A 24,839-nucleotide genomic window follows, 5' to 3' on the forward strand; every position below is an offset into this window, starting at 1 on the left:
ATTAAAAAAAAAATAACATGTTTACAAAAAGGCCAAGAAGCAATTAAGTGAAATGAGACAATGAAAGAAAACAAGTCTGTATGAAAACAATTTAAAAATCCCTATGAAATCAATGAATTAATTAAATCCTTATCAAAATAAAACTATAGTTTCTGCATATATAAAAAAGTATATAGAACCATATAAGAAACATACAGTAATTCAGTTTTATATATGTAATTAAATATAAACATATAAAACTATAGTTATTGAATATATAGAAAAGTATACAGAACTACATATAGAAATTTATAGATATTTAGATATGTATAAAACTACATATATATGTTTATATTCTTAAGTTTATACTGTAATTACAAAGACATATACCTGTATATAAACATATATAATATACATATATGTATACACATACACATAGACACAGATATAAAGTGAGAACAACACAAATTACTAGGCAGCATTACCTCTAGAGAGGACACGAAGAAAGTTTAACAAGTCAAATGTAAAATTCATTAATTCAAGCAAAAAAGCTCAGGTAGATCAAAACTTTAAAAATGCATAAGAACACTTATCAGATATGGAGTATAACGTGCCTAGAAGAATTAAGAAGAAATTATAGCAATCAACAATATAGATAGATAAAATTACTTGACAGTTTCTCATATTGAAAATAGATGTGTCCTTACAATGAACATAAACACCAAAGCCAAGCACAAAATCAAATCTTCGCTTGGATATGACAGTTTAAAACTGGTAAATCTCAGGGGTGCGTTGGTGGTTCAGTCAGTTAAGTGTCCTACTTTGGCTCAGGTAACGATCTTGAGGTACACGAGTTCGAGCCCCACTTTGGGCTCTGTGCTGACAGCTCAAAGCCTGCTTCTGATTCTGTGTCTCCCTCTCTCTGCCCCTCCCCTCCCACAGAGAGACTCTCTGTCTCTCTTTCTCAAAAATAAATTTAAAAAAAATTTAAAAAAAAACCCTGTTAAACCTCAAAGATAAAGAGAAAAATCTTTACAGTATCAAAGACAAAATGCAGAATAATTAAAAACAATGAGAATTAGATTTAAAGTAGATTCCTGTGTTAATTTTTTTTTTTTTAATTTTCTTTAATGTTTATTTATTTTTGAAAGAGAGAGACCAGTGTGAACGGGGCAGGGGCGAAGAGAGAGTGCGACACAGAATCGGAAGCAGGCTCCAGGCTCTGAGCTGTCAGCACAGAGCCTGATGCAGGGCTCAAACTCATGAACCATGAGATCATGACTTGAGTCAAAGTCAGAAGCTTAGCTGACTGAGCCACCCAAGTGCCCCTAATTTTTTTTTTTAAAGCTGAAAGAGGTTGACAAAAACCACGTGCTCAAAATGCTGAAGGAAAATAATTTGCTATTATCAATAACTTTTCCTAGATTTAGTTAAAAATGGTAAGCTATCTAAAATCAAGGAAGACCCCTTAGTTAAGAATTTTTTCCATTGTATAAAAAATAAGTTTTTACTGTTTGCTACTGACATTTTGACAAATGTCGTGTTAATCTTTGCCTTCAGGATCTCTGCAGAATATAATAGAGAAGAAAAAAATCTTGTAATTCATGTTTTATTTCATATGTTAAAGCTTGAAGAGTAAATGCTAAATTAGCAGAATAAAAGTGTGTGATTTCCAAACCAAGGAAGGATTTTCAGAAAGTTAAATAAAAAACCTTATTTTATCAATGGAGCACAAGGCCAGAAAGGAGAATAAAAGATGGAAAGTGAACGCATAGAAAATGAAAGAAGAAAGTAGAAATAAGTTCAAATATATTGTAGTCATAATCGGATTAAATATCATTTTTCATCAAAGCTGTATATAAATATGCTGCTTAGAAGAGGTGTACCAAATTCAAAATGAGATAGGAAATTTTATATAAAAAGTTGGAAATATTTACCCATTGCTTCAAAAGAAACAACTATTACTGAAAAAAAGAAAACCCAAGATCCATGGGGTCTAAAATAAGACATTTATTCAGCTCACATGTTTACGAAGGAGCACATTCTGGTAGGTTTCTGAGAGGTTCATCTAAGCAACTTTTCTGGTCTCAGGACACCTACAGTCACTACAACTAATCCGCATTGTAAAAATAAAAATATTCTCACTTCAAAGAGAAAAACGTAACCATGATAAATAGAAACAAAACACAAGATTATCCTTGTTAACAGATGATGAAATTGTCTATAGGAAAATGTAAGAAAGTCTACAAAAACACCTTGCATAGTAATGGGATGTTTTGCCAACATTTTTGAATACTAGCAAATGCCCCAAATGGATCGATTTCCTATATTAAAAAAAAAACCCAAAACTACAAGGGCACCTGGGTGACTCAGTCAGGTAAGCATTGACACTTGGTGTCGGGTCAGGTCATGATCTCCAGGTTTCATGCGTTTGAGCCCTGCGTAGAGCTCTATGCTGGAAGTACTCAGCCTACTCCAAGATTCTTTCTCTCCCTCTCTCTGCCCCTTCCCTTCTTACAGTGTCTCTGCCTTTCTCAAATAAATTAATTAATTAAAAAAATATATATGAATAAATAGTAAATCAGGTACAATTTAACATGGCAAAAACAAATCGAGCAAATTAGCACAAGCCCTTATAAAATCATTAGAGGAAAAAAAATCCAATACATAATTTTCAAGTTTATTCTATATAAAGAGCAATGTTACTGAAAATATAAAAACACACCCCAAAATAATATATTTACCAAATTACTTAATCAGAGCACTTAAATTTTCATATTAATCTATAAATTAAATCTAATTTTAATGATAAGCTCAATTAGTCATCTGTTAATAAAATGCAAATAAATAGTAAAGGATTAAGAAAAGCAAAAATGTATTGAAAAAGAAGATGATGGAGGTATGTAATTAGCAGAAACAGAAGAAGAGAGGACATATCCTAACAGATATCTAGACATTATAAAGATGAATATAGTGAGTGTAAACCCATACAGTTGGTTTTTCTCTTTTCTTTTTTTCTCTTTTTTTTTTTTTTTTTTTTTTTTTTTTTTTTTTTTTTTTTTTTTTTTGCAAGTGCCTGACTTAAGCTTTGATTGCCAAGGCCCCCACTTTGAAGAGGGCTATCTGGAACAAACACCATGCCAGCCACAGGACTAGATCAAGATCCAGGGGCTGCCTCCCCCTGTCCCGGGAGACTCTTTGTTTTAGAGACCTTGATTGATTTTGATAACTGTTGATTTGGGCCTTTTTCTCTCTGCCTCTCTTACGTTGCTTTAAATTCCCACTCTTATGTTTTAAATTCATCAATAAAGAGTGAGTCTCCCAGACCTTAGGACCCACCCTTGACCCCAATACCAATAGAACTTTAAGGCCCCTCCACATTCTCTTTCTCTCTACCCTCCACCTCTCTGTGTGACCCCAGGCATGCCACATAATTTTCAGGATGTGTAAGTAATAAACATTTTTGGTTTTTTGTTTTTTTTTTGTTTTTCAAATTTTCCTAATGCTTATTGCGGAAGAGTGTCTTGCAATCATAATAAGAATCACAAAGGCTGGTCCAACCACAATATTAGTTATTGATAGGCTAAGACTAGCATAAAACAATGAAATACTCTTTGAATATGGTACTAGTAGAGAAATAAAGAGAGGAGGAGAACAAATTCAGGGGAGTGAATAAAATTAGATATCTAAATCTTTGTATAAGCATATGACCTTGACAGAAGGCAAAGGTAGCATTTTTAACCATTGTGGAAAGGGTAATACAAAAAGTACATAGAAAGGGACCGGCTGGTTATCTAGATTCTCTAGAACATCTCAAACACATGAATAAAAATAGATAAATTATAAATTATATATATATAATATATATATTATATATATATATATTATATATATATGTAAGTTGACCTGGGTAACATTGTCATTCTGTGCCAGGTATCACTTCCACTGACTTGTTTGTGTTTTTCTGAGTTTTGTTTTCCATTACTCTCCCATTCCTGCTATAGCCCTTCTTCCAAATTACCATGTACTCAAAGATAGTACCAAAAGTAAGGGTGAACAGAGTATGGTGAAAAAGGAGCCCAGCTTAGCAGATATTTGAAAGGAATAATAGACAAAAGAAATTGCAGACTAAAAATAGATTTCAGGCTCATTCTTCCAAATATTTGCTAGGATAACAATGTAGAGCTAAATAAACTTGGTTTGTGGATGGATCCTGAAAGTCACTTCCAAAGCAGAGAGGCATTGAGATTCACAAGAAAATATATAAATACTGGCCCAGATCTACTCACCACTTCTTACTGTGTTGGAGAAATCACTGGGAATTGGAGCTCAAAGGACTTCCCTCAGCAGAAGATCACAGGACATTGCAAGGGTCAAGCAGGATGAAAGAGAGGCAGTTAGCATATATTGGGATGCACCTAATGTGAGAAAGAGAAAACCATACTTAAATATCTGACAAAGACTTTTTGAGTGGACACATGAAAACATTGCCAATTTAAAATTTCTGGTAAGGTGATAAAACTCGAATAGCCACTGCTTAAAACGGAATCAGTAATCAGAAAGATGGAAAAAGAAGGAACACTGCCCAAGAGGACACTGCTCTCCTCTCATTCTCACAAGGGAGTTGAGAGGTGACGTCAGTGTCCTTGGATGCCTCCCGCTCTTTTGAGTCTTATGGAATTTTGCTGTCTCTCCTGATTTCTATCATCTATCAAGCTTCAGTCACTTCCCTCTTTTCCAAAAGTCTTGGTAACCCTGACTCCATCCATACAAAAGACATAACTGGAAAAATTTAATGTCCTTAAGAGAAAATTAGCCAGGACTTTGGCTACCCAACACCCAATACCCAACAGTCATTAGACAGAAAAAAATCCATTTTGTTTTTAATGACAAATGGTTATATGATAACTGGTACTTCCCTCATCACAACACTTGTCACAGGGTGGGCTCTCTCCCCATTTAGACTATAAAATCCAGGCATACAAGGAATTTTGTCTGACTTATTTAACTGCTGTATTCCTCACTCCTACCACGGTGCCTGACACAGAGGAAACTTTAAGTAAATATCTGTTAAAAAAAATAAGAGGGAAAAACAAAGAAGAAAGTTTTAGGGTTTGACTCTGGAAATAGGTTGCCTCTATTTGAAACCCGGTTTCTCTGCTAATTATGTGTGAAACCACCACCAAATCCTTGTTCTCGGTGTGTCTGTTTCCTCCTTTGTAAAATGGAGATATGGACACAATCATTACTATTTTGTAATTTTTAAGAGAGATGAAAATATAAAGAATTTGAAATCACATACGAAGGGCTACATGTTTTAAGGGGCACACTGAAGGTAACTAAAAAGTAAATACATAGATGGAAAAATAATATAAAGAATCCAAATAAATTACTCTGAGTAAAGAAATATTTGAGTTTTAGGTGGAAAGAATATGTAACTATCCCAGAGAAATTCCCTAACTCGACAGACAAGGAAATAATTTTACCAGTTTCCAATGAAATGAAATTATAAAGATAATAATAAATGGTGCTGAAGTACTTATTTGCGAAATAACGAGCTAATAGTCGATGGATCTTGTTTTAGTGACACTTGAAAAAAAGAACTACAATAAGATAATCCTCTTCCTGTTAGCATAGTACTCATGTGACAATCAGGGAAATGTATTTTAAAATACTGAATGCCTCAGTATTTAATATAATTACTCTAATATTAAATATAAAATCTATTAATCATAGGGGCGCCTGAGTGGCTCAGTCAGTTAAGCGTCCGACTTCAGCTCAGGTCATGATCTCGTGGTTTGTGAGTTCGAGCCCCATGTCGGGCTCTGTGCTGATGGCTCAGAGCCTGGAGCCTGCTTCGGATTCTGTGTCTCCCTCTCTCTCTGCCCCTCCCCACTCATTCTCTGTCTCTCTCTGTCTCAAAAATAAATAAACATTTAAAAAATCTATCAATTTAATAATGTTCCATTGATAAAATATTTGGAGCTATAGCAGTCAAATGAAAATAAGAATAAATGTCTGAAAAGGTAAAGGCAAAGTATTAAATGAACAATATATAATTAAACATCAAACAAAAATAGCGATCTAAGTGTAGTGTTTAATCACATTCATGAGTAATAATTATACTGTAGAAAATAAGAATCTTTCTTGGGGTGCCTGGATGGCTCAGTCAGTTAAGCCTCTGACTATTGATTTCAGCTCAGGTCATGATCTCATGATTGTGAGATCGAACCCCACATTGTCACATTGTGCTCTATGCTGAATGTGGAGCATTCTGAAGATTCTCTCTATCCTTTTCCCTTTGCCCCCCAACTCTCTCTCTTTCTCGCTCTTTCTCTCCCTCTCTCTCTTTGTCTCTCGCAAACGAGAAAATATGTTTCTTTTTTTTTTTATTGTTGATGTATTTGTGTTCGAGAGAGAGAAAGAGAGAGAGATATTGAGAGTTTGGGGGAGGCACAGAGAGAGAAGGAGAGAGAAGTCTAAGCAGGCTCCACACTGTCAGTGCAGAGTCCAACGCAGGGCTCGAATTCAGGAACCACAAAGTCATGACCTGAGACCAAATCAAGTTGGACGCTTAAGGGACAGAGCCATCCAGGCACCCCAAAGTAAATATGCTTAAGAACTGTTTATGAAATGGACTTTGAGTATTTTCAGTAAGAATATACTCATTCATTGTATCTAATTAAAAACTGAAGAAAAGCACCTGGAAAACACACACACACACACACACACACACACATAGCTTTTTTTCATGGCTTGACATTTACACTGGCTGTCCAGCATTCTACAGGAGACTCACACTGTATAACTATTCATCACCATTCTTCCTCTCTCATCTTACAAAGAATTTTTTTCTCTAAAAGAAATCTGTAGTCAGCTCTTAAATTAACATTGTTTTCTCCTACCACTAATCTGTAAGGGGGCATGCGTTGTCTGTGCTGTATAAGGCAGTGATCTAAGCTGTCCAGAATGTTGAGAATTAAAACACAAAGCTCCTGCTTTCAGGGGACTTGCCGTCTAGTTGGAGAAAAGAAGATGTTATGAAATGTAACTTTTAACTGAAGGCAGTGACACTTAGTTCACTAAAGGTTGTACTGAAACGTGATTTGACTTTAAATGATAGAATCCGATCCACCAGGTAGAATGAATCTGAGAATACTTTTCAATTAGACTGGAAATCAAGACAGCAGAATGGTGACAGAATGCAGCATCATTTAGAAGAATCTAGCCAGGGACATGTGGTAAGGCAGAGACACAGACATTTTATTCACTATTCAGAACACACGAAGTATTAAGTACTGTGCTATCTATGTCCCATGCTTAAAAAAAAAAAAAAGATTCTGCCATTAATCCTTTATTTGTCCTAGTACAAAATTGTGGTGAATAGAAAATTTTGTACTTAACCAAAATCTTCAATATTTATCTGGAAAATTGTGACCCTTACCTATTAAAATACTGAAGACTCTGATTTGGAAAGTAACCAAGTGAAGAGTTTCTATTTTTTTTCTTTTTACAACATATATAGCGAAATATATATTGTAAATAGGTTTGTTTGATAAATGACCTTATTTATCATTAACTAACATGGCACCAATAATACAATTTTATTTAAAATTAAAAACCAGAATTCAGAAGATAATTTTTAAGTCACAAGCATTTCAACTTACATTACTCTAAAACAAGAACAAAAAAACATGAAATTCTTCCTGATTAAAATGTAGTTTTTCCTATAATCACCTTCTCTTGAAATTGTAATAGGTAACTTCACTTTAGGCTCAAAAACTCACATTGTTTAATTCCAGCTTCTTAACCAAATATGTATAGCTAATGAACTCTGGTCATGTAACCAAGTCCGTGAGTATAAGCTTATACAAGGGTTCTGTGCACACGATTGTTGTATTTATTCATTTTGTAATATAAAAGTGTAATCTAATCCCCCAATATAAATTATCATTAGTCTACCAGGTAAGACTGTTCCGCTTCATAGTCTTTATGCTGCTTTCTTGAGGGACTAGGTTTTATTTGATGCAAGGAGATTTGCCAGCCTAATTCCTAGGCTTAATTCTAATTGTCAAGTGCATTTGTAAATCTTACAGATGTTACACATGGAAGAGATAATTTATAACTATGTGTATACGTGTATCTCTGTTTGCAGGGTTCCGAATCACATATAATAAGGCTTTCAAATTTGAAAATCCTTATCATGATTTTGTTGATAATTTGCTATCTACTCATATTTGTCTCTCAGTTTTCTTCTTTAGATATGCGTTTTCCACTTTGGTAGACAGTCCCATTCTTTAAAAATGAATGAGTCCATACCACTTTTTTACATAAATGACCTGCCCCAAAAATTACCATTTTAATGCCATTAAACAAAAGATTCTGTAGACTATCCTATTCTCTTTGTTGCAACCTTTTGAAGATTTTGTTTTTTCCTTGTTTTTATTACCTTTACTTGTTTCTTGGTAGTATTAATTCATACTTCTGAACATGAAAGTCATATCATTTGTAACTTGTCTTACGAGTTTTAGCAAAATACTTAAAAGGCACTGCTGGAAAGTACTGTTTTCCTTGTGATTATTTGGGTTTGGTGAAAGTCTATCTGAGTTTACACTGAGTTTAAGATAAGGACCATTTTCAAATTTGACTATTTTTTTTTTTAGTTTTTTTTTTAATTAATTAATTAATTTATTTATTTATCTATTTTGAGAGAGAGAGAGGGTCAGTGAGAGAGGAAGTGAAAGAATCCTACACGGGCCCTGTGCTGTCAGTGCAGAGCCCCATACAGAGCTTGAACTCACGAACCATGAGATTATGACCTGAGCCAAAATCAAGAGTTGGACACAACCCACTGAGCCACCCAGGTGCCCATCGAATTTGACTATGTTTAAAACCTCTTAAAGAGGTGTCATTTAGGGCCTTTTCTTTCGGATTTCACAGTCCATTGGTTTGAAACACATCAGAAGCCATGAAGAGCCTTGATGTATAGTTTGTACTTCTTTCGCACCATCAGGTTTCTCGTAGTCAATATTCCCAGAGTTTATTTTTGTCCTTCAAATGAGAACTCGCAGCTGGTGTTGTAATGTGCTTAATTTCTCTGCAGAGTCTAACCATTGAAAATTCCGTTTTTAACCACAGGGCTTCGAGAGACCATTTAGCCGTTTCTCCCAATTCCTAAATAAAACAACACCCCGCAGTCCTGAGAATATGGTTGCAGATGATGCTTCCAACATCCTCTAGTGAATGTGGTAGCAGCTGGGCCCTGCTGAGTCACTTACCTGCAGTCTCTGGTGAGGCTGAGACACGCTGTTTGGGTTCTAGTAGGGATCCCCCTTCCCTCCCAGTCAGATCTCAGTCCTCCTTACTCGCATGTAGGTGGTCACACCTGCTAGCATCATAATGTCCTCTAAGGGAAAATAGAGACCCAAAGCTTGACTAGGAAGAAGGCAGAGGGTTCATATGCCATCTTGAGCCTAAAATCGGAAAGCGTGACTTCAAATGCAGTGATTTGTTTTAATGGCCATTTTGCTCTAGATAGGAAAATATTCTTTTGTTCTCTTCTTAGTGATTTTAATCTCTGTTGATTTTTTTTTTACTTTTATATATATTTTCCTAATGTATTTGGCAGACCCTACCTCCTCTCACCTTTTTTCACTCCCATTCACAAAAGAGTGACAGCAAAGGACAGTTCTGTCCTACTGTTCTCTAAGCACAAGTATAAAAGTAGACAAAGTAAAATCTACCTAATATTTACCATTCCACACCACTTTCCTTTTTGTTTTCCTTTTGTGAAACTGTAGGTTATTCTCTGCTTTAATTCTTTCCTGGCTCAGAAGGACATAATGCCCCAGGAGTCACCTCTACCCTCTGCTCTCAGGCAGGGGAAACATTAAAACAACTTCATAAATAGGGTTATGTGTTCACTTTTTCAAGCTAAGAATTTATCCTCACAATTTCCTTCTGTGTTTACAAATTTAGTGACTCCAAATGTAATATCTTCTACTTTGATTCATCCATTCCCACTAAAAATAATAGTATTTGTTAAAGGTATGTGATAAATAATGAGTAGAGGGCTTCTCTTGTAGTTCATACACTTGTCTTTTTTTTTCTGTAAACAACCCTTATCTCTCCTTCTACAATTATTATATTATTGTGGTATGGTTATGGATTATTTTGAATTTGGGGCTGGATTTCTATTTTAAAAGTTTCTGTTTTTTATCACCTTCTCCACTCTTATTAACACTCTTATGCATATTCATATGTGTTATTCATGAGCAGATTTGCTGATACTCTTCAAAGTTCATATTTTTTCTCCATATGTATTTATATTTTTTAAGTCTCTAATACATAGTCTTGTATAGAGAGATGGACAAGTTGATGGTAAAGAGGAACTGAACAGTTTCAAATGTGGTTTTAAAATGTTGATAATAGATAGTAGCTTCTTTTTGGGAAAGATATTTTCCTGCTGTGAATGGAAGATTAAGGCTCAAAGGAAAATGGCAAAGCAGCTCAGAATAGCTATCGCCTGGCATCTGATAAAGAATAGATTTCGACAAATTGATGGCTAGGCTCCTTTAAGAGAATAGTCTACGTTTCTCTATGTACTTGGTGGAGCCAATTAAGGTAATTATAACTATTTTACCAACATATATCTTTTTTAACGACTCTGAAAGCAGAAGCCTTAGACAATGGATGCTTGTCTTTATCTGGGATTTAAAGATGATCAAGAAGGAGTGTGGCAGATGGTCAAAGGGTTGACATTCCAGGGTGCAAATAAGAACATAATGACATATTGGATCATACATTCGTGGTTTGGCAGAAAAAGCAAGGGAGGCCAGGAGGATGTTTACAAACTTAAATGAACAGGCAGAATCAGGAGGCTGAAAATTGATATTAGGGCGATTCTAGGGTAAAAGAAGGGGAAGTCAGGAAGCAGGAGAGAAGCAATAAACATTTAGTAGAGAGCTTGAGGAGGTAATGCTGTTGAAGTGTTAGAGGATATGTAAGTTCATTTTCCTTTTAATGTCTCAATACATGTCAACATAATAAGGAAACTGTAACAAAAGACAAGTTCCTGCTGAGTGTAGTTCAAATCATTATTTATCAAGTACCTATTATGTGAGAGGAGCTGTACAGGCAAGCAAAAGAGCATTGTTTCATGCATGGTCTCTGATAATAGTTAAATTATGAGTATATCTTATTGCTGCTGGAAGACCAGAAAAAAAAAAAGGAAACAATATGAAGTCATGCATATTTATCTGTCTGGTGAAATTAAGTTTCTAGTTCCTAGCTTTCTCTTCAGACATTAAAAAAAATTTTTTTTAGTTTAGCTCAATTAGAGATCCACATCTGGGGATCTTAAATACATCTGCTGTTCTGAAGGATTTAAAAATATTATTTTAATAGTCTGCTGGCTGTGCTTGAGAGAAAGCCTATTTTTATACCTGTATTATCAAATGAAGAATCCTATGAAATGGTGGGGAGTGTATGGATGTCTAATAATTTAAATTTTGAAGAACACACAGTTTTAATACCAAGATATAAGGCAATTTTGGACTTTAATATAAGATCTGTTTTTTGCCCCAGGGAGTATTTAAAAAGCATCCCTTATTTTAACTTAAATTGTATTACAGTTTATATTAGTAGCACAGAGATTAGAATCTTTCAAGGTCTTTCAAAATATTGAACAAAATATAATAAGACACATACTATTAGCTCAAGAAAATTATGTCTGAATTCCAGAAACAGTATGCAACTTGCATTATACTATCCTACTCTGTATCCTTCTGTCCCTGTAGAAGCTTAGAGGTTGCAAGTGTACCTATAATTCACAAAACATTTTATTGTGAATATTTTATTGTGAATTATCAGCCAGTTATGAAATCCCTGTAGTTCTTGTAGCTCCAAAGTGATTTTTTTTCTTACTATGATTGCTTTTCCAGTCATCACAATGTTTTCTTAAAGTGTCTACATGAAGTCAGATATTGCATATCTGTATACCGGTCTCCTTACATCCTCTCCTATGGACCATAGCTGTTTACAAAAAAGAAATAGAATATATATATATACGTATATATATAATATGTATTATTTATAGTTTTATTATGTATTTATTATATATATTTATTATATATTATATATAGTTATATATAGTTTCATATTGTTTATAGTATTATATATTATTTATAGAATAAAGAAATAGAATATATATATATATACACACATATATATTTGTATATAATATATAAAGAATGCTTTGACATCTGTGTTGAAAACACATTCAAGGCTATTTCCAAATTACACTGTAGATACACTTGCTGGGAATATCAGGAATATATTCCAAAAGACGTTAATAACTAAGAGAATCTCCCTATTTTTCTGGCCATTTTCTGAGACCCTTTGGTCACCACCTAAATCCATATGCAACATGTAGAATTTTCACACTGTTGCTTCAAGGACTCTTTATATGACAGATTTTTCTAAAATTTTTACCATCCCAAAGTCCTCTCAATACACCCCCTTTGGGTTAAAATAGAACTTTTAAGGTGGTAAACCCAAAAGTATGCACAGTATTTCAGTGCAGTCTTCTCACTAAAGAGATTCATAGATATTCCATATTTTACTGAATGATTCCAGTACTGTTTAGTTTATCTGAACTTCCTATGGCCTATTCCTGCATTCAGAGATACATATTACAAAATAATCGCTGTTACTCAAGATCTCTCATATGATATTTTTACTCATCTAATATGCATCTTTATTCACATTGTTTTAGTTGAAGTTCTTTGTGCTAGCTGTCCAGTATCTTCTTGAATCCTAACCAAATATATGTTCTTGGCTTTCAAGAGTCCTATGAGCTTGTGTCTTCATTCAAACTATTGAGAATCAGAATTAAGGACCAACCTTGGGTACACATTGTTAGAGACTGTCCTTTATTTAGCATTGATAATCAGTACTTTTCATGTTCCATCCTGCTATGGTTGATCTTTATTAAGCTCATATATTTTTATCCACTTGGAAATGAAGATTTTCTATATTGCCTGGTTTATTTTTTTAATTATATGTCAAGTTTGGGATTTGTTGTTGCTCTTGAAACCTAATTTTGCAGTTTCAATGAAACAAATTTTATTATCTGTATAAAAATACATTTGTGTGTGTGTGTGTGTGTGTGTGTGTGCATACATACCTTCTTACCTCTTTCATTTTAGTTCAAAGTTTTCTTGTTCAAGTTCAGTGAGCCTTCAGCCAAGTACATTTTTTGCAGTTCCAGTTAGGTACACAATATCCCATTTGAAGAGCTCATTATTCTGCTCTGCTAAATCTTTCTAGGTAGGAAGCTCTTTGCTTCCTGAATCCTCTTTTCTTTTCAAAAGTCAAACCTACAGCTGGAAAAAAAGAAAGAATAGTTTTACGTCTCTGTGTCTGAGAGCTTTCTATTTAAGAACTTAAGGTGTACTAGAAACATGTTCTGGATTTCTCTTTGTTTCCGATCGTGTTTCTGACTGCATTTCCAATAATTATTCTGAAAGAGAGTATGCTTCCAGATTAAGAATCTAACGTGTACACTAGGCCAGAGCCATAAAAGGGGGTCCGCGACTACCATTGCATGTTATATCATTGTACACGTTATTAACCATGTTTATTGAAATCAGGGACCAGTACCTTCCATCTCTTCTTTGGAGGCCAGCAGTGGGATTTTCTCAAACATGTTTGTGCCTGTGAACACTTAGTTCATACCTTTTCCTTAGACTAGGGAGCTGCACATGTAGGCAAGTTTATATTAATCATGATGCAACGTCCTACAGCTGAGAGGTGCGCTGCTTCAAAGCTCAGGTCTCTGGGCGAGGGCTTGTGACTGTTGTAATTACACAATACACATGATGCAATTTCTGCATTTTTTCTGTCTCATTCTCAACTTACTTCAAAATAGACAATCGATAATTTTTTTTTTCTTTTCCACTGGGTAAGAAAATCTTTTGTAATTTGTCATTGGATTATGTGTGCTCTTTAACAAACCTTCAATTATGTATATGTGTGCACATAAATGATCATATGTGCATATGATTATAAAACCATATAATTCATGTGTTTTATTACACTGGATATTTGAAAAATGTGTTATCTTTCTACTGCATTAATTTGGCAATATAAAATCAAGAAAATATAACTGTAGGGTATTTTATCATGGCTATCTTAAACATACTCCTAGGTAATAGCATTTCAATTTCCAGAATTAAAAAAAACAAAAAGATAAACGAATCCCTAAGTGTAATTGTCTGATGAGTCACTTACTTTTTAGTGAATTAACTAAAATTAATTAATTAGTAATTAACTCGTAGGTGTACTTGCAGGTTAGATTCTCTGGAAGAAAGCTCTGACCTGGAGTTTAGAGGGCAGATTGTTTACTGCAGTGCGCAGTTGGGATCAGCGTCTGTGGGTCAGTGGAAGGAAGCAGGTTGAGCAGCGTGTAAATTGAACTTCCGTGCAAATTTAATGCCTCGCAGTTGGCCCAATAGTAAAGCTCTGGAACTAAACCTGCCTTTCACTATGTCTACATTCAATGGAAGTGGCTCCACCTTTAGAACCTTGAAGCAACGAGTCATTGATGATATGCTGCTCCAGAAGGATGCAACCCAGGGCCAGGTGATAATGTGCAAGTAGGGCAGCTACTTATTCCATGCAGGGGGTCTGCACACCACATCTAAGTGTATACCAGAAGGGTCTTTAGACCAACAAACTTGTTGGACTGAAGAATAACAGTACTAAGATAACCATATACTATGTGCACTTGAGAACATCAGTGTGATTGGAGGTGAATTGGTAAAAAGGCAGTGTGATGTTGTGGTTTGGGAATGTATTGGGGTTGTATCCTGATTATTTACTAGCTCTATAACTTAGGGCAATTTATCCTCTGGGACTCGGTTTCTCTATTTTTTGATTATTATATACAGTAAAAATGATTTTTCCTAAAATATAAGACACTTAACATCTTCCCTCTATAATCTATAATCCAGAGTGACTATGCAAGCAATTAATGTAATAGATAGCATTTTGAAAGCACATAAAAAGTAGAATTAACTATTTTATTCATCATTAACTTTCCATGGTGTGCCTACTATATAACAAGAGTGCTTCACATCACAACTAAATCTGAAAAAGTTTATTAATTGATCTGGTCTCTCCACAAATATATTATCTATACCAGTGGAACTTGGGCTTGTTTGTACATTAACATCATCTGAATAGTTTGCTAATGCCTGTGTTGAGTCACCGGGTTTGGCGTGGGGACCACTGTCTCGTTTCAAAGTTTAGGACCCATTGGCTTGAATCTGTATTCTTTTAAGTCTTTTTGCCTTCATGTCCATGTCCAACATGATTGCTTCTTCATTCCCCTGTCTTCCCCTCTTTCCCTTCTCTTTAAATTTGGGCTCAATTGATTTTCCAACTCGGTATCTCAATTTAAGAACATAGCTTAGTCACTCTTTAAGGATCGCCCCTTCCTGTTCCTTTGTCCATTTCATAAACTAAATTAAAAAAAAAAATACCCATTTTATCCATTAAAGGAAATGTGAATCTTGACCGGCGGCTTTACTAAGTACATTTTGTTTTGCTTATGTCTGTCATAGATAACACAGCCAGCATTCTGACAAGGCGGAGGAGATTTAGTCGAACTATTCAGGATGTGTATTATCTCCCCATTATGATCTCTGATGGTGGAATCCCCTCTCTCAGCAGCAGCAGTACCCTCACCGTCAGGGTTTGTGCATGCGAGAGAGATGGGCGCGTGCGGACCTGCCATGCGGAAGCGTTCCTGTCCTCGGCTGGCTTGAGTACAGGAGCCTTAATCGCTATTCTGCTGTGTGTTGTCATTCTCCTAGGTAAGGTCACCCGACTCCTAATGTTGTATGATGGCGATTCCGAATGTACCGTATGGTGGCCAGCAGTGCATTAGAAAGGAGAGACAAAGAAAATCACTTGGACGGGACTTAAAAATTAGGAACCCAAAATTTGGACCACAAAGTATAGCTGCACAGACTTCCTTTTAATTAACTTTCTCAATACCCGAGCTGATGGAGAGAGACTTGGATTGAAATGTGAGTGAAAGAGTTGAAATGTCAGAAGGAAAGACAGGTTCAGAGAGAAATCTTTTTGGAAAGGATCTATTTGGGAAATAATTGATATTAAAAATTCTAAATACCACATTGAAGGAGCTTTTACAATTTATTTCAAAGAATATAAGTGACATGATTCTCAGATGAATCTAAACGCCGTATAAAAATAGATTTCTTGTGGAAACTTCTATTAGCCTAAGATATTACTTAATCATCAATGTTAGCTGAATTTTAAAGTACAAAGTCTGAATCATTTTGGCGTTAACTATATTACATTTTATTAAGTTTAAGATTTTTAGTTGAGATTTGCATTACATTTCATTTTAATAAAAAATAAGATACTTCCTCTAATTATATATATATATATATATATATTATCATTTTAATAGTCTAAGTCTAATCACAGCCACACTTGAAGCTATTACTGTAACCTCTTTAGAATCGCTATTTCAACAAGACCACAAATCCGATTTTTATAATAAGAGAAGTAGACATAAAGAATCCTTCTGTTTTGTTCAGAGGGTAGATATTTATTTTCCCAGCATATCCACTCCCTTCTTCCTTTCTCTTAGCATCTTTATCTTTTGCTCATTTTTTCAGTACTGTGTAATGTGGGGCAAAATTTAAAAAAAAACAAAACTATATGGTTTGTGGAGACAGATGTTTTGTTTTGTTTTGCAAGGAGTATTCCTTGTTTTGTTTTTGAGGTTAAAGATAAATCACCAGTGTGGAAGGAGTGGAGAGCAAGGCAGAATGAGGCTGGGAAGTGGAATGGATGGTTAGGCAGCTGTGAGACAGTTTGGGGCTCCATCGAACATGGTAGATGGTGGGTTTTGTTCTCAGCGTGTCAAGAGACGTTTCAAGCAAGAGAATCCATTCATAACATTCGTATTTGGAAACGATGAGTATAAAGGAAGTAGAGAACAAGTCTCATGATGGCGTGAGAGCATGTAGGCAAAGCAATTAGGACAACAGTGCGGCTGTCTTGCTCAGCCCCCTTTGGACTAGCATAGTTAGAGCGCAGGTGAAGAGTAGTAGATAATATCAAGATGTTTTAGGTGAAATCAAAAGTGATCTTGGATAATATGATGCAGATCCCTGGATGAACATTTTTTATCAAAATCTTAACAGAATGATTAATGGAAGTGCCTAAGATTCATTTCGAAACTGCCACATGGAGAATTTCATGTCAGTGAACTAATATCTAATGTTTATGACATAGTGTATTTTTAATTTTTTTTAAATTTAAGTTTATTTATTTATTTTGAGAGAGAGAGTGCAAGAGGCAGAGAGAGAGAGAGAGAGAGAGAGAGAGAGAGAATATCCCAAGCAGGCTCCCCACCATCATTGTGGAACCCCATGTGCGGCTCGAACTCACACACAGTGAGAGCATGACCTGAGCCAAAATCAACAGTCGGATGCTCAACCGACTGAGCCACTCAGGTGTAGTTTTCTTGAAACAAGTTTCCAAGGGCTAAAAATAAAAGAGCTGACAAAAAAGTGATCTTGGATAGATTAGATAGATGTTGTCTGAGTTAGAAGAGGTTCAAAGAAGACTTTTCATCTCTTGCTGAATGTGGGTGCTGATCCTCACTGAGCTGAGGATCAGAAGTGCATGTTGTTGAGGTCACTACAGCAAGAGACTATAAAGAGAGAGATAATAAACTAGACGGAGCTGTGACGAGCTCACGTGTGGTCACAGTGTCAAGAAGGATGTGATAGCAGTACAGAGGGAAGGGACGTTCAGAGAAGAAGGAGGAATAAGTGAAAAGTATAATGTCATCAAGGTCAAGGGAAAAAATAACATATCAAAAAGCACAGACCATCCAACAGTATCAAAAGCTGCTCAGATATTAAATAAATTTTGTATCTAAGTCTACCAATCGCACTTAGCGACAAGGAGCATGGAGGTTCATTGCACCGCCGTGGAAGTGTTTCACTGGCGTATAGTCTTACACTAGATGCGTGGTAGAAAAGGAAAACAGGAAAACCAGGCTTTCTCAATTTTATTTATTTATATATTGATTGGTCACAACTGCTATTTGCTAAAGACATTTATGTATTGCTTTTTTTTTTTTTTTGTATTTGATAATTGAAACAAAAACACACAAAGCCAAAATGGAAAATAAAATAAAATAAAATAAAATAAAATAAGACAAATACAAATATTGATTCCTCTATGGTTGCTAACCTAAACCACAAAGAATAGAACCCAGTAACTTTAGTATAATTCCCTCCACAGTCCTTATTTTGAAAGATAGATCATTTGGAAGAGTCACATTATCTTTGCCTTTTGTTTTCACTTATTACCATAAAACCATCTTTCTATGCTAAGATAAAGGCTTAAAAAGCTAATTGAAAATGTTAATATACAGGCAAATGTAAGGTATATTATGTAGAATAACATTTTATTTTTTCATGAAACAATACTTTCCTTTAATTGACTTTATGAAAATGTCGTTTCTCCTCTGGGGTAAATAAGAGAGCATTCTAAATTTTATGCTCTCCCTCAGGACTAATGGAACAAAGGTGTTATTTAATACATTTACTCCTTCATTTTTTATTAAAATTCAAAAGTGTTTTTACAGTTTTATCCCAAGGTTGCAGAATAATTTCTTAAGTTTGGTGTAAGCAACAATTATTTATAACGTAATTTTAATTTTCATGATATTTTAAAGGTTTTTATTGTTATTCAGAAGATACCTAGTCAAGAGACTTAGAATGTAGTCATTTTTAGTTTTGAAATAATGTTGGCTAATGTGCGAGCTTTTAATTTTCAAGGAAAATATCAGCTATACCAGAGGTAGTGAAACTTTATTTTAGAATGTTTTTTTATAATTCTGAAATAATGCTAAAAACTAACAGCTATACAAATGATGAAATTAATATATTAATAGTGAAATATGTTTTAGTTATTAGCTGTTTGTGGACATTACATGTATAAACACAGTCCTGGTTTTGCCACTAATTAACCATATGATCTCGGGTAATCTGTACAGACTCTTGTTTCTGTATACAAATCTATAATAATAAAACATCAATTAGAAAAGAACTTTAGAGTTCTTTAAAATTTATGTTTTTGTATAGGATAAATATGAGTCAGTATTTTGCAGTATGGTCAGACTCCACCTAAGTGTGTATCAATTATCTGAAATTGGTGCTTGAAAACCAATGAAACTCTACTTGCAATGGTAGACGTGCAAGTTTTCAGTTGGGTTATGTTCCATCAAGATTACTGTTTAAGATCATTTTTAAATAGGATGAATGGGAGAGAATTTAGAGTGAGCCTTTACGATGCACTCAGAATTTAGTTCTACAGGAAGGGATACCTGGAGTTCTCTTTCCCTTCCAGGGATCTGACATTTCTTTCCCAACCTCATCCCATCACATGCGAGAGGGTCCAGAGCCAGAGCAGGTGGTAGAGCAAACCCCAATCACACTTGGGACACAACAAACCTTTCAATCAGGCTCTGAATCAGACCTCTGGCATCAACCTATAAGCCCACACATTACATAAAAGCAAGTGACTTAGATGAGTCCAGCAGCTGGACTATTCCTACTCTTGGATATAAATTTCCTGATAAATGAGGATCAGGGTAGATTTGATGTGAGGAGAGTGAGGGATTAGGAGAGAAATGCGGAGGTGATGAGGAGCTAAATGCCAACCAGTTTGTCACTTGTGATATCTTAACTGTGTGGGCTCCTCTTGGTTTGAAGAAAATAAGTTTCCTTGACAAGTGTAGGGGCGCCTCGCTGGCTCAGTCAGTTGAGTTTCCGGCTCTTGATTTTGGCTCAGGTTATGATCTCACCGTTCATGCGTTCGTGCCCCACATTGGGCTCTGTGCTGACATTGCAAACTCTACTTGGGATTCTCTCTCTCTCCTTCTCTCTCTTCCCCTCACATGCTCTCTATATCAAAATAAATAAATAAACTTTCAAAGAGAAAAAAAGAAGCGCCACTAACTGGTATGACCAATAGCCCAAGAGCTAATAAAAATAATCTTCCTAACTTAGGCCACCTCCTTTCTACCAAACTTAGTACCAACATATGATCATATAAACAAGAATGAAGTGATATTTATGGGTAATAAAATCTTTGAAAAATATTTTGGGGGAATATGTTGGGAGTCAGTATGGAATGTATTCAAATGCAAGCTGTGTGACAGTTCAACTTATGAAAACTCAGACCCCTTTAGAACTCCAAGTGCTTTGGGATCGTATATAAATAAATGAATAAATGAATGAGTGAATGATATGAGAAAGGAAATACAAAAATGTTTCCCCAAATTTTAATTCCTCCCTAAATAAAATAAATTAGTACAACTCAATAATTCATTTTAATTTTCTTAAATAAAAAGAATATGATGGATTTAAAATTCCTGATCAAACTGAAAGAGAACAAAATGAAATATACTAGCCCAGAATAAAATAGTCATTAGAATAATGTCCTTTCCAAGGCACCTGGGTGGCTCAGTTGGTTAAGCATCTGACTTCTGCTCAGGTCATGATCTCACAGTTCATGAGTTTGAGCCCAATATCAGGCTCTCTGCTCTCAGCACAAAGCTTGCTTTGGATCCTTTGTTCTCTTCTCTTTCTCTGCCCCAACCCCTGTTCCCGCTCTCTGTCTCTCTCTCAAAGTTCAAACTTAATTATTATCTATATTTTGAATCAAAATGTATCACAAATATTTTTTTAATTTGGGAAAATAAGCAAATATAACCAAGTATAATAATAAACCCAGCATGATCTCCTATATTTCATTAGGCTGATGTGCCACTAATGTTGGTGAAGAACGCAAATTACATCCACAATTTGCTAAGACTGCTGATCACATTCTCCCTGTTATACATGCACATAAATTCCCTTGAAATCAACCACCAACCATTTTAACACAAAGAAAAGTAACTTGATTTATTAACAACGGTAAGACATTTTACTATAATAAACTAGGCAGTCTGTAGAAATAGATGATTTAAGTTAGAACAACCCCCTTTACTTAATCATAAAGATGAACGGAATATATATATTGGATGATAAATCTACACCTCTGAATGGAATGAAATGAGTTACTTGAGGATGGGGCCCTGAATTAGAAAGCTCTAAGCGGGATTTACACTAAAATAAATAGGAAAGTATTAGATGCATATTCGCTGAATTCAGCAAAAGTCTGGTTTTTTCCTCCCCCAGAAATAAAGTGCCATATTAGATAATGTCTTTCAAGTATAAGCAGCATATTTGGGAAACTATTTTTAAATAGCATGACATTTGTGAAGCAGGGTCACATGTAGTATCAACTTTTCATTTCCAGCTTTCTCTAAGCATTGCATTCCAAACACAGCCACTCACCACTTCCCCATGTCTGCCGTAATCTCCCCCCATTGTGTTCTGCCATTACCTAGTCAGTATCCTTTTATTCTGGACTTCTCAACATGATTTTCTGACCTTTTCTATAGGTGTTCTGTCTTTTTTTTTTCCCTCATTCCTAGAGGCACTCCTTGCCTTTTCTCTGCCAAATTAGATTCTCCAGTACACTGTAACCATCTCTTTCCACATATAGTGAACTTCTCTCACACAATTATCCTTTGCACTTATGGCTTGAAAATCTGTTTCTTTTCCTCTTTCTATTGTCATCTTAAAAGCTCATGCACACTACAATATCTAGTTGAGAAAAAGACAAATCTTATTTATTGTATTATTTAGGGATATCCATAAAAATGGGTGAAATTATAAAGAGAAACAAGGAAAACAGTAATGATAAAGTAAGACTAGAAGTAACTTTTTAGAAGTATAGGGGAAAGGTCAACTTCTGGGGTACTGGCTATGTTCTTTATCAGAGGATAACTAACCTGGTGTTTGTTTGTTTTACAAGATACATATCATTAAGGCTGCCAGATAAAATATGGTATAGAATTGTGAATTTCAGGGTGCCTGGGTGGCTTAGTGAGTTAAGCATCAGACTGTTGATTTCGGCTCAGGTCATGATCTTGCTGACAACATGGAGATTGCTTGGGATTCTCTTTTTCTCTGCCCCTCTCCTGCTTGTGCTCTCTCTCTCTCTCCCTCTCTCTCAAAATAAATAAACACTAAAAAAATAAATATGAATTTTAAATAAATATATGTATATATATGTCTGTAGGTGTATATTCGGTGTGTATGTGAATATGTAGCATAAGTATGTCACATGCTATACATATAAATTTTGTTTCTATATATATATATTTATCTATGTATATATATATATGTACATTATGTACACACATATACGTGTCCTACATGCCATTTGAATATACTTCTTTGATTATTATACTTTAAAGAATGTTAATAACAATGAACCTAGTAACTGCTATTATAAAACATAGAATACCAGCTGACCAAGAACATTCTGTAGAGCTGAAGTAAAGAATATTGGACCTAATAGCACAAAATAGAAGTGAAGGAATTCTTTCTATTTAGTAATGGCTTCCTATCATCAAATAGAAAGATGTGAAAATACTGAGAAACAGCCAAAGGAAAGTGCCCAAGACCCATTTACATCATTTCATCTAATGGTTGTGACATTATTGATAATAATCCACATGCCCAACGGGTCACTCAGTTCCCCATTCTGTATTTTTTTTTTTAAACAAAATGGGATGTGGTAATGGAAACTCATCCCCTTTGGTGTGAGAAATCTCAGATTACAGTCTAGGTACTTCCACCAGTCACTTGTGTGATCTTAGACTTGGATCTTAGTCATCCATGTAGTCATCCATGTTCTCTTGAGCCTCAGTTTCCTTGAGGAAACCCACAGTTTGCCATGAGGATTAAATTACAAAGTTATGTAAAAAAAATGGGCAATGTGAAAAATTCCTGTGAAATAAAAGTTAGGTACAAATAAACTAACATATTGTACAGCTTGATAGATATATGCAGTTATGAATGTCTGATGATATTATTCTAAAGGGTGATGGACAAGAGAGATCAACCATGTAAAATATTCCTGGTTTGATTTCCTACAAAGCATCAAAAGTAAAGGGTTTAAGGTAGGGGTTCCTTCTTCCCATTTAACAGAAACTGAAAAATCTTTCCTTTAGTGTATATACCTAGAAGGATTAAGAATCCATAGATAGAACAACATACACCATTATTCTTCCAGCCAAAATTCCATTTTGCTCTTTCCTCCTCTGTTTCCCTCAGTGTGAAGACCAGATGGTTAGCCCACAGTGAACTAAGAATCCTAGACACATAACAAATGTGAATGTTACGTTTTTCTAAAGAAGATCAGTGATTCTCAATGCTTTAAAGGGATATTTTTATTTTATTTTTTACATTCCTTGAGATGATAAAAAAACAAAACAAACAAACAAACACTTCAAATGTTTTCCAGAGAGTGCAGAGATCAGGGTTGTGTTACAATGCACACCTAAACGAAATGTAGTTGGTGACATTGCTGATGTCAAGTCTACGAGAATTTCCTTCCTTTCTTCTAACTCTTCATCCTCTTTCCATTTTTCTTCAGCAATTGTAGTCCTTTTTATCACCCTGAGACGCAGCAAAAAAGAGCCCCTGATCATTTCAGAGGAGGACGTGCGAGAGAATGTGGTCACCTATGATGACGAGGGGGGCGGGGAGGAAGACACCGAGGCCTTTGACATCACAGCCTTGAGGAATCCTTCTGCCGCCGAGGAGCTCAAGTATCGGAGAGATATTCGACCCGAAGTGAAACTCACCCCCAGACACCAGACATTGTCCACCCTAGAAAGTATAGATGTTCAGGAATTTATTAAGCAAAAACTGGCAGAAGCCGACCTAGACCCCAGCGTCCCCCCTTATGACTCTCTTCAGACTTATGCCTACGAAGGTCAGAGATCAGAGGCTGGTTCCATCAGCTCACTGGATTCAGCAACCACACAGTCAGACCAGGATTATCACTACCTTGGAGACTGGGGACCCGAATTTAAAAAGTTAGCCGAACTCTATGGAGAAATAGAATCTGAAAGAACAACTTAGGGGGCTAATTCTGGCAAACCTTCTAGAATTTGCTTCCTGAGCAAGTGGAGATATAACCTCAGCAATGGCAAGGAAGACACATGGAAACAGTACTTGGAACTGAGCAAGCTGGCCACAGCTACTGTAGAAACAAGTGCCCTTTTCATGATCGAAACGGGGTCATTTAATCAGAAGAGAGTCAAATTAAAAAAAAATATATACAGAGAAAAAGCTATTGTTCCTTGTGTATATTTTCAATTGCTCAATAAAGTCTGTGGTACTGTTTAATTTAAGAATACCTGAATGAAGCCAAACAATGAAGTTTGTTTCAATATCTTGTGATTTCTTTTCAAAGGCAAACTAAACCCAAAGGGTCCAAATCACTTAGGACTAGGGGTGGTATGCTGAGAAATGAAGCTTGTGCAGGTAATCGGGACCTCGTTTGCCACTTCTCTGTGTGGACTCTTGAGACCCACACTCTGTTACTGTGCAAGATCTTATTAGCATCGTGTTGTGTTCAAATGCCATGAGGTTTATCCAGTATACCGGGTCCCGCCACCATGGACTTGTATGCACCATTTTCCTTTGCCCTCCCCACTTCTTTTCTCCATACGAAACCGATGGAACATGGGGACTTGCTGCTTGCTCTCTAATGTATGCAATTTCTGGGCACCACTTGTGCACTGCTCTGAAGACAGAGACCACTGTCTCTGTCCTGCCTGCCCTCCTTTATTTTCACAAAAGAACCCCCGCCCTTGTTGTGTTTGTTTGTTTGTTTGT

At 35.5% G+C, this 24,839-nt stretch overlaps 1 protein-coding gene across 1 annotated transcript in view; it reads left to right on the forward strand.

The window, feature by feature from the left end:
• LOC125934697 (cadherin-18) overlaps window positions 1-24,285 on the forward strand; it is a 116,418-nt gene extending 92,133 nt beyond the window's left edge. Inside the window, exons 7-8 of the mRNA XM_049648262.1 lie at window positions 15,606-15,857; window positions 23,590-24,285. Coding sequence (XP_049504219.1) covers window positions 15,606-15,857; window positions 23,590-24,080 — 743 coding nt within the window. The 3' untranslated portion in view covers window positions 24,081-24,285. The remainder of the gene's footprint in view (window positions 1-15,605; window positions 15,858-23,589) is intronic.
• The last annotated feature ends 554 nt before the right edge of the window (window positions 24,286-24,839 follow it).

This window comes from Panthera uncia (genome assembly GCF_023721935.1).
Source record: "Panthera uncia isolate 11264 chromosome A1 unlocalized genomic scaffold, Puncia_PCG_1.0 HiC_scaffold_17, whole genome shotgun sequence".
NCBI lineage: Eukaryota > Metazoa > Chordata > Mammalia > Carnivora > Felidae > Panthera > Panthera uncia.